This window comes from Taudactylus pleione, unplaced genomic scaffold (assembly GCF_031769625.1).
Source record: "Taudactylus pleione unplaced genomic scaffold, aTauple2 ptg000015l, whole genome shotgun sequence".
In the NCBI taxonomy this organism is placed as follows: Eukaryota; Metazoa; Chordata; class Amphibia; order Anura; family Myobatrachidae; genus Taudactylus; species Taudactylus pleione.
In genome coordinates, this window is record NW_028284417.1 from 37,574,115 (window position 1) to 37,590,253 (window position 16,139).

Here is a 16,139-nt window from a genome sequence, read left to right on the forward strand (position 1 = left end):
AGGTCTTTCGCTACTAACAGCCACCCGCTGTTCCCTTAGAACTAGAAGTGTTCACCGGTACTAGAAGCGTTCAATGGTACATATGGTACATGGCTGTCTGGTCTTAAAACTTGGAGTAGTAGTGGTTTACATGGATACCTCTGGGAACCAGAGAATTGCGTGAGATACTGAATAAGAGAAAAAAATAAGTGGAACAGCCTGGGAGCCACTCGTGCAGCTATGCAACTAGTAGTGCAACTTGGAGAATAGATGGAGTGACTTGAGAGTCTGTGGTGCGGCTTTGAGAGCCGAAGGTGTGGCTTTGAGCCGATGATGCAGCTTTCAGAGCGGAAGGTGCGACTTCGAGCGCTGATAGTGCGGCTTTGAGCCGATGATGCAGCTCAGAGTTGGTAGTAAAATTTGAAGAATTGATGGAGTGGCTTGAGAGCCGGTGATGCGGCTTAGAGCCAGTGGTTCAATTTGGAGAATTGATGGAGTGGCTTGAGAGCCGGTGTGTGGCCCCCCCGGAATGGGCGCAGGCGGAACTACATCTTCCAGCAGCCCTTGCTCCTCCCATCAGCCCCCGGGACTCCCAGCAGCCCCCTCTCCAGTAAGAGGAGAGAGGGGAAGCCACTGGGAGCCGCGGAGGTCTGGCCAGGTAAGTGATTTTATTTTATTTTTTAAATTTACGCGGCGCGGAGTTTCCATCAATGATCCACTGTTTCTTTTTATTGAACCCCGCGGGTATCGGGAGCGCGCATACCCGCAGGATTCCGAAATTGGCCGCAAGGTTTTAGCCTCGCTTAACCTTGCGCCCAATTGAATATACCCCATAGAATCTGTGATAAATTCACGGACCTATGCATTAACAGGGTCGTGGCACCCATTAACACGCTAGTTATCGGTGATTTTTTTTAGGGTCTGATTAGACCCCCCAAAAACAATCCCCGTTAAGTGCAGCATGAGGGCTGCCTTCGGGGCTAATTGAGTAGCCCCAGGGAATCAATTATTCCACAGTAAATTCCGCGGCTAATTGAATTCCCCCCCTATGACAAGGGGGCACCGATGCGGCATGTCTCTCTGCTTTTCTTTTTTATTAAGTTTATTTTTTAAATGCAATCATCACCAAATTGAAGATGATTACTGCCCTATCTTTACTTTGGAAACATCCAAATATGTTAAGGGTGTTAATATTTGTTTATGATATCTTGAAGTACCTTCAATTATAGTTTGGGATTAAAACAAGATTTATAAACTTTAAACCACAATTTTATCTGATGCAGTAATTTATGCCATCATTTTTTTCTTATAATAACTGGTATCTACAGCTAATTGGATTAATAATATGAATATACTGCCATTGCTCTGAATTATATGCAATGTCTGCCAAACATTATTACAAGGTGCAATTCTATCTTTCCTAAAATGAAAAGCAATGTAATTTTTTAATAGGTCACTACATTTTACATTTCTCTGCACTATTTCTTTTTGTATGCAAACATTGGTAAAACCATAGAGATTTAAAATGCCTTACTAACTTACTGCACTGTAAATAAAAAATAAAATATAAAAAAAAGAGTTTGATAACTGTCAATTTCCCTTTCTTCTTACTACACTGGGGAAATAAAACTTCCTTCATGACAAATCCAATCTTTTTCAAAGCCGATTAGCAGTAATTCCTTCTCTTTTGAGTACGTGGAAAATGTTGAACCATTTGTGTATGGTTCGGATACCTGCTTTCCGATGTGTTCAAATTTATTGGTGCAGAAAAAAGCCTTTGTAGAAAGACGGGATTCCATTTGAGTAGATACATTACCCTGTGTCTGAAAAACATTTGAGCCAGGGTATAATTCAGCTAGATGATGACAAAAAGAAAAGACAAGACCAGATTGGGCAAGAATGAGCTAACAGATTGTGCAGCCCAGCATTGTCTCCTTTGAGTGTGATATATTGTTTCAAGATGCTAAGACACATGCTTTTTTGGAGCATATTTGCAGTTGTTGTTATTTTTTTTCCACAGAATACTAATTATTAGCGTTTTCATTTCTGGGCACATCAGACCCATACCATATGTTACAGAGTAATGCCCCTTGAATGTCTGCAATGCCCAGTGACAGAGAGATGTGCCAAGAAACACAAACATGAAAGTTAAGAAAGTATTTTACACGGAGATTAACTAACATCACATCTGCTACAGATGTTAAATGAAGTAAAAACTTCTCTTTCATAATTAAGTGTTCACTTTTTATGAGGCACTTTTGTGTCATAAAAACCAGCTCTCGGGAGAGAACAGACATGTTGGTGCTCTATGCTAACCGCTAAATGCAAACACTGGCAGTAAAACAGAAATAATATATTAAACAAACTGCTCTAATAGATCAGCACTTGGATATGTGACATTATTGGCATCAAGTGACTTGTATGGTTAACGACACAGTATAAAGAAACAATTAGAGTTACTTTAGAATCTGCAATCAAAACAGCTTACTACATATCAGGGTGTCATTGTTTTATTTTTGCATTTAGGACCTTTCCAAATACACAGAGATGTCTTGTTAGTACTTGGTTTATTAATGATGTTTTATGAAGATGGGATTTATGAATCTTTATATATTTTCTGTAGTAAACTCTCATGCCTCTACCTCATCTAGTGGGGTTGGTATGAAAGGCAGAGGTAGTGAAGCTTATATTTTAGGCAGTGCATATTCCTTGCTAGGAAATATGTGGTGGAAATCGAGTCCACTTCTGAAAAACACCTTTCTTGTTGTGTTAACATTACACTCAGGAAAACATTTCTCTTTACTCTGCTATACTATAACTGTTACAGGAGAGTAAGGGTGGGGTCGAGGGGCATAACTAGACCAATGGGGGCTGTTGGATGAGGAGCACCCAGTACTGCCTCCATCCATACTGCTAAGTAACTTGAACCGGCAGTCTCTTGGACCCACCACGGCACCGAGGCCTGAACTATGACATGGACTACTGCGCATACGCGCGATATTTCCTCCCCGGAATTCCAGCTGTATAGACGTGCCCTCTAAGACTCCCGCAGACAGAAAAATATACAGAGCCCTGAGGGCACAAGTGTCCTGCACCACCAGTGCTTACTAACCACCAGGTTGCATGCTGTCGTGCCGTCCAGCGCACTACAACACCAATCAATACCCTTGAGCTCCAGGCTACACCACATAGTGATTATACCTGTTATATCCCTGTGTCTCTAAGCTACATGTTGTTCTAATGCCTAGGGGTGCCGGGGATAGCTCCAGGCTATCAGTTTAGGCCTGGGGTGCCCTGGAGAGGGGGGCACCTTTATTGGGGGGGTCCCCAGGGATCCCCGGCCTGGGCTGACTAGTGGTCAGGGTTAATGCTTCGGCTGCGGGCCCCGCTAGAAAAAGTCCGGTGCTGGTTCTGGAAAATACAGGGGGACCCTACGCATTTTTCCCCCCTTTATTTCCAGAACCAGATCAGAGCGTAGTGCTGGTTTCTAGAATACGGGGGACCCCTACCTCGTTTGTCCCACGTATTTTGGCAACCAGGGCTGGTTCTGACTAGCCCGGGGCTGGTTGTGCTTACATACGGGAGACCCCTAAGACATTTGTAGGAGTGGGAAGGGGCACGCCCTTATTTTTTAAAAACACCTGTTTTTTAAGAAAAATTTCACATGTGGTTCTCATTGAACCATCCCTGCATCTGTGTACATTTTATTAAAGACAGATGCATGCATCACGGATCTCCCCCCGTGGAGGTAGCTTATTTATTTATTAACAGTTTCTTATATAGTGCATCATATTCCGTTGCGCTTTACAATTGGAAACATTTATAGAACAAAACAGGATAATAACAGACAGACATAGAGGTAAGAGGGCCCTGCTTGCAAGCTTACAATCTATAGGGAAATAGGCATTTATACAAAAGGATAGGTGATATATATTGCAATTTGGTCCAGCCAGAATTCAGAGTTTCTTAGTTGGCTGCATGATCCAGTCACACAGGCATGTCGGCCAAATGTCAGGAGTATGTGAAAGAAAGACAATGTGTGAGGTTATGTGTGGACTGTGAGAGGGGATGTAATAAGACATGGAAGCTATGAAGGTTATGTGGTTGGTTCTGGAATCTGATAAGCCTGTCTGAAGAGGTGAGTTTTCAGGGAACGCTTGAAGGATTGAAGACTAGAGGTAAGTCTTACTGTGCGTGGTAAGGCACTTCATAGAGTGGGTGCAGCCCGAAGAAAGTTCTGTAACCGTGAACGGGAGCAAGTAATGCGTGGGGATGAGACGCAGATCTTGTGGTGAGCGGAGAGGTCGGGTTGGGAGATATTTTGAGATGAGTGAAGAGATGTATGTTGGTGTGGTTTGGTTAATGGCCTTATGTGTAAGTAAGAGTATTTTGTATTGAACACGGTAGAAAACTGGCAACCAATGGAGAGACTGACAGAGCGGGGAAGCAGACGAACGTTTGGCAAGGAAGATAAGCCTCGCAGCTGCATTCATAAAGGATTGTAATGGCAATAGCCTGTTTTTGGGAAGACCAGTAAGGAGACTATTGCAATAGTCAATGCGAGAAATAATGAGTGCATGGATTAGAGTTTTTGCAGTGTCTTGTGTGAGATATGGTCAAATTTGGATATGTTTTTTAAATGTATGTAACATGATTTTGAAACAGATTGAATGTGGGGAACAAAGGACAGTTCAGAGTCAAGGATGACACCAAGGCAGCAAGCTTGTGAGGCGGGGTGGATTGTTGAGTTACCAACAGTGATAAAGAGATCAGGTTGGTAACGGTTATTGGCCAGTGGAAATATAATTAATTCTGTTTTAGAAATATTAAGTTTCAGGTGGCAAGATGACATCCAAGAAGAAATGGCAGAAATACAGATGGTGATAAATCTGGAGGATAGGTAGATTTGAGTAACATCCGCATACAGATGGTGCTAAAATCCAAAAGAGTGGATTAATTTGCCAAGAGAGGTGGTATAGATTGAGAATAGCAAAGGACCTAAGACAGAGCCTTGCGGTACTCCAACTGATAAAGTTAGCAAAGAGGAGGCAGAATTCAAAAAACGAACAGAAAAAGAGCAATCAGATAGGTAGGAAGAGAACCAAGAAAGAGCTGTGTCCTTAAGACCTAGGGATTGTAATGTTTGTATTATTATTATTATCATCCTTTATTTATATGGCGCCACAAGGTGTTCCGCAGCGCCTTACATAGTACATAGAACTAATAGGTGAACAAGAAACAAGTAACTTACAGTACATTACAGTGCAGGACAAGGACACGACTTATATACATTGCTGAAATAGTGATTAAAGCACTCACAATAAGCTGCCAGGAGTTGGCAGTCCCGTGTTAGGTGCCCTAATGGGGAGTAGAGAGTAGAAGAAAATGTAAAGAGAAGCACATGAGGGAAGAGGTCCCTGCTCATGAGAGCTTACATTCTAAGGGGGGGCAGATGGACAGGCGTGACACAGAAGGGGAAGATAAGAAGGAAAGAGAATGAGGTGGGTTAGGATGAGTGCTGAAAGACCTTGATGAAGTAGTGGGTCTTGAGAGCCCGTTTGAAGATTTGTAGAGAGGTGGAGAGTCTGATAGGGAGAGGGAGAGCATTCCAAAGGTAGGGAGCAGCACGGGCAAAATCTCGGATGCGGGAGTGGGAGGAAGTAATCAGTTGGCAAGAGAGGCGGCATGCATTAGTTGAGCGAAGTGGACAGGCGGGAGTGTGAAGGGAGAGAAGGTCAGAAATGTATGCGGGAGAGGATTTGGTGAGGGCTTTGTAAGCGAATGTAAGAACCTTGAATTGGCATCTGAAGGGGAAGGGGAGCCAGTGTAGGGCTTGACGGAGAGGGGAAGCAGATGTAGAACGTCTGGAGAGGAAGATGAGCCAAGCAGCAGCATTGAGAACCGATTGTAGTGGAGAGAGGTGAGAGACTGGGAGGCCAGATAGGAGAAGGTTACAGTAGTCAAATCTGGATATGACCAGTGAGTGGATGAGGGTTTTAGTGGCATCCTGGGTGAGGAAGGGTCTAATCCTGGAGATATTTTTTAGGTGAAAACGGCAGGACTGCGAGAGGTGCTGAATGTGTGGTTTAAAGGAGAGGGAGGAGTCTAGGATAACTATAAGACAGCACACTTTGGGGCTAGAGGAGATAGTTGTGCCATCAATAGATAATGAAATTGTGGGAAGTGATGTAGTGGAAGAGGGTGGGAAGATGATCAGCTCAGTCTTGGACATGTTAAGTTTAAGAAAGCGCTGGGACATCCATGAAGAGACAGCAGAGAGACAGTTGGAGATACGGGTAAGGAGCGAGGGGGAGAGCTCAGGGGTGGAAAGGTAAATTTGAGTATCATCTGCATAGAGATGATATTGGAGGTCAAAGGAGTTAATGAGTTCACTTAAAGAGGATGTATATAGGGAGAAAAGGAGAGGTCCAAGAACAGAACCTTGTATGAGAAGAGAGTGGTAAAAGCAGCAGAGAGATCTAGAAGAATTAGGAGTGAGTAATGGCCTTTAGCCTTGACAGTGACCAGATCATTTACTACCTTAGTCAGTGCTGTCTCTGTGGAGTGCTGGGAACAAAAGCCAGACTGAAGTGGGTCCAATAAGTTGTGGGTGTTAAGAAAGTGTGTGAGGCGAGTGTAGACAAGTCTCTCCAGTAGCTTAGAGGGGCATGGGAGCTGGGAGATAGGACGGTAATTTGAGAGAGTGTTAGGGTCAGAATTTTGTTAGGATCAGAAGCTTGGGCCGAGTAGCAACCGTACCTACTGTAGCTACGCCATAGAGTGGGACTAAAGGAAACATGAATCTTCTCATACATTTATATTTCATGTTTTTTTTTTTTAAATCTTGCAGAGTCCTTAGCTTATGAGAAAAAGGCAGCAGCTAGCAAGCCATTGCTCTTATTGTATTTCCCTATACATTAGACCTGAGCTGATACCCGTTTACCCGCAACTGCCAAATGTACTAACAGACAAGAGAATATACGGCAGCCTCTGACAGCACTACAGGTCACTAGTGGGAGACTCAATTTCTTTTCATTAAATTAGCATTTATTTAAACTTTCAAAGCTAAACAGAAGACTAGAAACAACACAAATTCATAATTTTCTTTTATTTTAGGCACTGGCTTTCCAAGTACGGGCTGTCACAGTGGGGCCGGACCCGGCTCTCACTTACCAGGTCCAGGTCAGTGAACGGGGAGTCCCTGGCACCTGCTTCTAGTGTTCCGGTGTCTATTTTACTCAGGACAGCTATGTGTAGGCGGCAGCAGCTCCCCCTAGGGGTGCGCACGCTGACCTGCAGGGAATTTAAAGAGATAAACGCACCAAATGTGATGTCACGTTTGGCGCGAGAATCGAACTCCTCCCTATATAAGGAAAGTCCCTGGGCAATAGGCAGGTGCCAGAGTATAGGCTCTCAAACCTTACTCCAGCATCCCAGTGTTTGCTCGTTGCTGTTCTTGGCTCTGTTCGTGACATGACTCAGTCTCCATTCTGGTATTGTGCTTGTTATTCTGGTTTTGACCTTTGATTCCCTCCGTGACCGATTATCGACAGCTCCCTGGTATCATCATGTCCGTTTGGATCCGACCCGGCTTGTCGACTATGTGGTACGCCTGCTGGTACTCCACTCTCATCCAGAAGAACACCAGCACCTGTATAAGGGAACCAAGTCTGAGGGCCGCAACCTGCATGTTGGATGCAGCCAAGTCTAAACCTTCTTGTGGGGGTCCCTGGTGAACACCGCTGGCATGTTAGACCTCGCGCCTATTATCCGTCCATGAGTTGTGACAGGGGCTCTCTGAAGTGTCATTTTAACTCCCACCCAGGCATAATTATAACAGAAAATGCTGAATTCTGAAATGTTCAGACTCATCTGATATTACCCTTAAACAGTTTTTAAAATAAACAGCATTACTACATACTTGCAGACTTTTCACCCAGGTCGTCCACATGATTATGGAGGGGGGCATGGTCCCAAGAATCACATCATTACTGTCTTTGACCCCTTATACAATGCTGCCATTGCAGTAATGGCTGGGTAACGTGACTCACCAAGAATTGTGTCACTGTGTGTGGGAGGCCAGCCTACTATCTCAGGAGTCCGGGAGAGCTTCCTGAAATGTGTGTCTTCCGGGACACACACATCCATTTAAATTAACACTTAATTACTATCATCAAGTGTTAATTGAAATGGATATTAATGTTACAATTTCTGAGGCACTATTTCCAAATAAGTTTTGTCTTCACATAAGTTCAGAATGTAAGTTTCATGGTATTCAAGGAGAAAGAAAACACCTATTTATTCATGTTAATAATACATAATCCATAATTTATGAGAACAATAGATACATAGAGCAGAACACTGTTGCAAATGACTGCACATGTACAATTGTGATCAGTAAATTCTTCCCTTATTGTAATGTACTGTGCCAATACTACAAGCAGCAACCTGAATCTAAATATGCTGCCGACACACAGCTACTTTACAGTCACTATTTTCAAATGAGAAAGAGAAGAGGATGCGTTTGTCATTATGTTATATTTGAAACTGAAGAACTCACTGAGCTTAAATAAAGGGAGTCCTTATTAGCATAGCAATGGTAATCAGACATTCATGCAGCAAAAAGCAAACTAGCAAACCCATTGGCATAATAATCAAGCTACAGTAACCTGTCATACTGATTAATAGATCATATGCCTGGGGCAAATGCTCAGTGCTTTTTGCTTTGTTTTTGCAAAGATTTAGTTGAGCGCAGGTACAGCCTTTTACCATAATGCAAGTAAATATCCAACACCACTCCAAAGATCTCAAAGTGTTCACACCACTAATGAGTTCCGCTCGAAATCTCCAGGTAATATGAGGGAAAATGTGACAGCTCCAACCTATGTCAGCAAGGTGTTTCACAAGTCATGCACAATAATTCACCAACCAATCTTCTGGTTAAAAAAGCCATAATATACTAATTGACTTCACAAACTGCACTGATCATTATTATACAAAACACTGAGAAATACATTTGCGTAAATGTCACAAAAGCACGGGAATAATGAAGCAGAGCTACAGTTGGCTAAGGTCACTCTGTTCAACTTGCACATGACTTGTACATATATACTGTTACATTTTTTATATTTAGGTTTAAACTCAATTACGTGTTAATTATATGTCTATTTTGTTTATAAAATCTCATACAGATGTGAATGGTAAGATATTCTCTGTAAAGCGCTGCGGAATATGTGTGCGCTATATAAATAACTGGTAATAAATAAATAATACAGTTCGGCTAAAACCATGGTCAGCTATGGTAAAAATAGTGGTTAGGGGTGGCACAGAGAAAGTAGCTTTGGGCGACAACAAATATAAATATGTTACTAAGGCATTATCCCCATGTGCATACACTTGCACAACTAATCACGGAGACAAACCAATACATATGTTTTGCCAAAATTAATTATTCAAACAAACAGATTTCGAGTTGTAGACATGGGACATGGGAATTTAGCAAATACTGCCGTCAAAGTTCCAGGTTTCAAAAAAATGCTTTAGGGACAATTTGGTGATTTTCCTAAAGTTTTATTGATTTGTGAAAATAAATTAAATAAATCACAATAGTAAAATCAGCTTCTTTATGTAACATACACTATTGTGAAAACAAATATATTCATATATTTAATTGGAAATGCGTAAATAATTACCTCTCTTTCGTCCATATTTAGCCACTGTTTGGGGTCATTTTCAGTTGCTAAGAATGCAATTAAATCAATTGCAGTGAGACGTGTTTGACGCCTTGATGACACAAAGATGAGTACAGGCTTTGCTGGTGAATGGCTTCTTATAGCTGTTAACAAGGAAACAAACAAAAGAAATAAAGATATAACATGATGCATGTTCATATATTATTGTATAAAATGTTGAGCTCTGAATAGTACAGTATAGTCCTTTTTCAGCTATTTCTAAAATTGTCTGATCAGCCACTCACACAATCATATTCTCCTAATGTCAATTTTAATTATGATTAAAACACATAGCAAGTTCTTGACTCCAATATAATTATCACACACAATAAATTCTGCAACAGCAACAGAAATATAACACAATGAACCGCAATAAAATTGCCCAATATTCCTTTTAGGCAAAACAAACTCCTTACTCCAAATTCACTTTTTCACTGGAAGCAAACTTAACAGTGTCAATATATTGATGCAGAGTATGGTAGCCTTATCTGTAGTCCTAATCCTGCTCTATATCCCAATCCATATATTCATGCAGAGTATGGTAGCCTTATCTGTAGTCCTAATCCTCCTTTATATCCCAATCCATATATTCATGAAGAGTATGGTAGCCTTATCTGTAGTCCTAATCCTCCTTTATATCCCAATCCATATATTCATGCAGTGTACGGTAGCCTTATCGGTATTACTTATCCTCCTCTATATCCCAATCCATATATTGATGCAGAGTTTGGTAGCCTTATCTGTAGTCCTAATCCTCCTTTATATCCCAATCCATATATTCATGCTGAGTATGGTAGTTTAATCTGTAGTACTAATCCTCCTCTATATCCCAATCCATATATTCATGCTGAGTATGGTAGTTTAATCTGTAGTCCTAATCCTCCTCTATATCCCTATCCATATATTCATGAAGAGTATGGTAGCCTTATCTGTAGTACTAATCCTCCCCATATCCCAATCCATACATATTGATGCAGCGTATGGTGGTAGCCTTATCTGTAGTTCTTATCCTCCTCTATATCCCAATCCATATATTGATGCAGAGTATGGTAGCCTTATCTGTAGTCCAAATCCTCCTCTATATCTCAAACCATATATTGATGCAGAGTATGGTAGCCTTATCTGTAGGGATGTGCAGGCTCGGATTAGTTCGGATTTTCCCGCCAACTTCGGATTTTCCCGGCAAAAATCGGGTCTCAGAAAGAGGCAAAACGTCATCTTTCATGGACAAACATCATCTTTCATGGACTTTTGTCCAGGAATGATGATGTTTGTCCATGAAAGATGACGGTTTACCTCTTTCTGAGACTCGATTTTGGCGGGAAAAACAAAACAAAACAGAATTTGGCGGGAAAATCCAAACTAATCCGAGCATGCACATGCCTATTTATCTGTCGTACTAATGCGCCTTTATATCCCAATCCATATACTCATGCAGAGTATGGTAGTCATATCTGTAGTCCTAATCCTCCGCTATATCCCAATCCATATATTCATGCAGAGTATGGTAGCCTTATCTGTAGTCCTTATCCTCCTCTATATCCCAATCCATATATTCATGCAGTGTACGGTAGCCTTATCGGTATTACTTATCCTCCTCTATATCCCAATCCATATATTGATGCAGAGTATGGTAGCCTTATCTGTAGTCCTAATCCTCCTCTATATACCAATCCACAATTCTGTTAAAAAGCATTTATTTTAATCTTAACTTCTTAATAGTTTGACTAAAATCACAATTATTGTGTGTTCTTAACCCTGTTGCTTAGTGCTAACTAGTAATGAATGTCACCCATCCCACTTGATGAAAAGTATCCTACGAATGAGAGTTGGCATGCATAATCAGAATAATGTGGCTACGTCACTGATTGCCACCCCTTTTCACCCCAAACCTGAACAATATAAAATTTTAGGTGATAACATGAATATCTGTATGTGTTGATTTAATGTTCTATTTTGGTAAGATTTTATATAGTGCACGTATATGTTTCTGATTCAAGTTTTACCGTACAAATTATCAAATAGTCTCCATCTTCATAAACAATGCATCTTTGCATACTTTTATCTTGTTCAATGCAGTTATAGGCGACAAGGGGCCCTTGGGCCGCATGCCGCGCTTTGAACCTTCATCGGCGACCTCCAGATCCTGCTTTATTTGATTTGTTTGTTATTGCTTGTTTAAAATGCCTGCTGAGAGGTTAATACATATAGCGGACTATTCCTTAGTTTTAAAGTATTTTTTAACTTATTACTGAGATCAAAGGTAATTGGGGAATTCATAATTTAACACATTATTACGTTTTCACACCCTTCGCAGGATTTTACCGCTTTTCACGGCTATGCGCATTCAGCGTTTTTCACGCAATCCTAGAGCAAAAGTCAAAATGCAGCATTTGTGCGATAATTTTTGCTCTACTTTGCTGCAATAAGTATAGGTAAAAATGGGGAAATCTGGCTGTACCCCAAAAAAGCCAAACTGATATAGGATAACAATATAAAAGTGTATTAGTGGCCATAATAAAAGTATTTGGGGTTCTAAAAATGTGTCAAATGGCTTGTATATGTATGTTCCTAAACAGTGAAATAATGTTAGAAAGCTAGTGCTGTTTGGCTAAATAAATGTTTTTAAATTGGGGGTGCATAAAATAGCTATAAGTATATATTTGTGTCATTAAAAGACACTTAAAAAACCTTCAAAATACTCCTCTAACACCCACTTCCAATCTTTCAAACACGTCTCATTCATACAGCACCCCTAATTTCCTGCACTTTGTACTTTTTCACTCCAAAATTGACATGACATTATTGTCCAAATTAAGCTACTGTAATCAAAAAAATATATTTTCCTAAATAGTCATTAAGGAGAATGTCCCAGTGATTTTGATCCAAGTCCCAACATTTTGATTTGGTTTTGCACAACTTTTCACTTACTAAGGAGGTGGTCAAAACGTTTCGCAACACCTGTTATGGAGAATTTGAAAAGTCGAGGCTATTAGGATTGCACGATGAGTACAAATGTGCACGTTAAGCCATTTTTTTATTAATTTCCCCCCCAATGTGCGGTACTTCTGAACTTTAGAGGGCGACTCATATGGCCTCTGAAGCATGGGCATAACTACCATAACTGGAAGGGGTGCAGCTGCTATGGGGCCCATCTTCCTTGTCAAAGTTACATGTGTTATATACATTTTTCACTATTTGATGGTACATAGGGGCCCTTACGAACTTCTGCTATGGGGCCTTCAAAATACCCCTGCTCTGAAGTGTTTCCAGTCTCAAATGTTTTCTAACTCAAATTACAATTGGAGAACATTATATGATTTATTTTTAATATTAAAACCAATAATGTATCTGTCATTTTACATTTACCATAAAATTGCATATTATTCACAAGATGTTTGAAATTTGTAGTGCACTTGTTTTCTTTATCACAAAACGTACAGGTTTACTTCTATTGCAACAAACAGCAATGTATAATTTTGTTTTCCGTCATGGTGGCCATCAGGAAATTCTTATCATACTTACATAATTATATCAATAGATTGATGTGACATTTTTACAGCTAATGCAGATGTTTGTATCCAGATATTATGAGTAACATGGGGCAAGTCGGTACCATTTAGAGCATAAATACTTATGCAGTGCCCAAGGGAAAGTCAGTAATGATATAGACTACCATCTAATAAAGGCTGATCCATGTAACTAATCAGGTGGTGTCTAATACAAAGATTACAGCTGTTGAATTATTGGAGATTGCAGGTTTATGCTACAAATGAGTCTGTGGAGATGGCTGAAATACATCATCATTATATACACATACAGCATTGTAGAATCTGGAAACAGAAGATCTAATGCCTTCTTGCTCCCCCAAGAACAGGTGCGATTAAACAGCGAGAGCTTGATTTATTGTTCATTAGTGCTTTTTACATAGCATTTCTGTAGCCAATAAATAATGGAAATAGTCAAGACTAGTTTAAAATTCCCATCAATACTTCTGTACTGTCACAAAGCTAATTAGAAAATCTAAACCGTCATTTTCACAAGGCACTACAGGACATCAGGCAAATTTTATTTCTAAGAATAAGAGATCATAAATACCCAAACAAGAATCGGTTTATCTGTGGGTATAGCATTTAATGTATACACGTTGATTGTTGCTGTAGTAAAGCATTTAGAATGTACATCACATTTCAGGCACAGTTTTGTGAATATAAATTTCACACAATACTATTGTGCAATATGTTAGTTGTTGATAAGTAAAGGATAATAATCTATTTTAATAGAAAATGTCAGTTAAGTATAGCAAAGCTCTATATATTTAGCAAACATGCATGTCTTTATTATACACATTGCTGTAGACCATAAAGTATACAACTAAAAAGTATTTTATGTTTTAATGCAGAGAACACTTTACTTAAATCAGTCTGGATGTATCAATTATTTCAACATTTAGACCAGGGAGCCTAAATAGATAAGTATCCACATTCTATCGTTTTGTGTCCCTTACCACCTCTATTTCCTAATATTCAAGTGCTCTCCTGAGCAGGATCCTGACCAATATTATAACTTATTACTTTGCAGAAAGGTAGGAAATGTAATCTAAAAGCCCTGATTTCACTTCACCATGCAGGTTTTTGGATGTCCTGTGCCTTTGTCAGGCTGCTGTTTAGGTATCTATGCATTTGAAGCAGGAGATGTGAAAAAATGTCAGTATTCTAGTCTCTAAATATGTCTGTACATACATACAGCTCAGTAAAGCTGGGTACACACTGACAGATACATTGGCCGATCAATTGATCGGCCAATATATCTGCTGGCCGTCGGCCAATGTGTACCCACTATATGTCGGTGAACATCGGCGTTCACCGACATATCGCATTGGCTGTGCTGCACAGTCGATGGACAGATATGTCTGCAGGTAAATGGAGTAAGTGGTAGAAGCTGTACCCACAAACTGTTGCTATGTTGGATCTGTTGCTCCATCACATTTGTTTCTCACTGCTGCCCTCTGCTGGTTGTTGCTCTACTCGCATATATACCAAGAATACATTTAAGGCCGGCCCTGTGTTTACCATACAACTTACCCCTGATAATTTTGTCTGATATATGAACTAACGCTGCAGGGCATATTGAGGCTAGATATATGAGTACACATCTGTAAATGGATTTAATGAGCCTTGTGATATATACAGCACAACTCAAATTCCAAATGCGTACAGATCTACTTTCTCAGCATTTTGTCGCATTTTATGGCAAAAATAAAAATGTGAAAGCTCTAATGCAACTTAGGGACTGTTACATATAGGTACACTCAGACTGTATGTGAACCTCCTGAAAAGCGGATTATCCCTTATTTTCATTTAGAGACGCTTACCCTGAAATGTAGGCTTGTTCATACTGGCCATACGAGGACAGTAGTGTTGTCCAGGGAAGCCCTGAATGTGTACCTCCAGAGGAACTGGTCTCACAGATGGCCGAAAGTTAAACAGACCCATCTATAAAGAAAAAGAAAACACCTGTGTAAATAAACTAGTTTGTTTCACTGTTAATTAAAGTTAAAGTACATCATGGTTTATTTTAAGGGAAATGAAAAACGCATACTTTAAAAGCACAGTGTATTCTTGATAACAGATCCATTCAAATGTTTTAGAAAAAATATACACATTAGAGACATTACTTAACCACATAGCGATAAGATTGTATTATGCAATGCTAGCTATGTTTAACTAAGGGCTTGTAGTTTAGTAACCATAAAGTACAGTACAAAGTTTACTTTATTTAGTTATGAAGAGTTTAACATTGTATACTGTGAAAAGAAGACACACATTTATTTTTTACTTTTATTTTGACCTGTTTATTATGTAAAGTGGTTTCTGTCATTACATAAAATACGAGTTGAAAAAGAAGACACATCTCTCCTACCTGTCCAATGCCCAACCAATCTGCAAGGTCTCTAGCATTTGCCAGGGCTGTTGACAAACCAACAACTCGCACCGTCCTCTCTGTGTGTGAGGAAATGAAATTTGTCCGGGATACGATAACTTCAAGTACTGGTCCCCTCTCGTCACCTAAACACAATCATATAATGAGTTCGATCATGAAAATATTAAGAACATTCATTGCTTCTGATTACCAAGTTCATGGCAGTACTTACCAAGCAAATGAATTTCATCAATGATTAGAATGGAGACCTTTTGTACATAGCTTCTGTTTTGCCAGCTCCTGCTGATGCCATCCCACTTCTCTGGGGTAGTGACAATGAGGTCAGCTTCAGCAATGGCCCTCATATCCGGAGTGACGTCTCCTGTCAGCTCTACCACTCTGTTAAGAAATACATTTATTGTTACACTTTTGTTACATTCATTAAGTAAATGCTGCAATATAATGCTGGATTTACTAAACAAGTTACCCATTAGTGTATATAAAATT

General features: G+C 40.0%; 1 protein-coding gene across 2 annotated transcripts in view; it reads right to left on the bottom strand.

Moving 5' to 3' along the window:
* ASCC3 (activating signal cointegrator 1 complex subunit 3) overlaps positions 1–16,139 on the bottom strand; it is an 884,679-nt gene that overhangs the window by 180,493 nt on the left and 688,047 nt on the right. For both annotated transcript variants that reach the window (XM_088472337.1, XM_088472346.1), the window contains exons 27-30: positions 15,865–16,031; positions 15,633–15,778; positions 15,085–15,205; positions 9,672–9,814 (exon numbers count right to left, since the gene is read on the bottom strand). In XM_088472337.1, the coding sequence (XP_088328463.1) occupies positions 9,672–9,814; positions 15,085–15,205; positions 15,633–15,778; positions 15,865–16,031 (577 nt within the window). The remainder of the gene's footprint in view (positions 1–9,671; positions 9,815–15,084; positions 15,206–15,632; positions 15,779–15,864; positions 16,032–16,139) is intronic.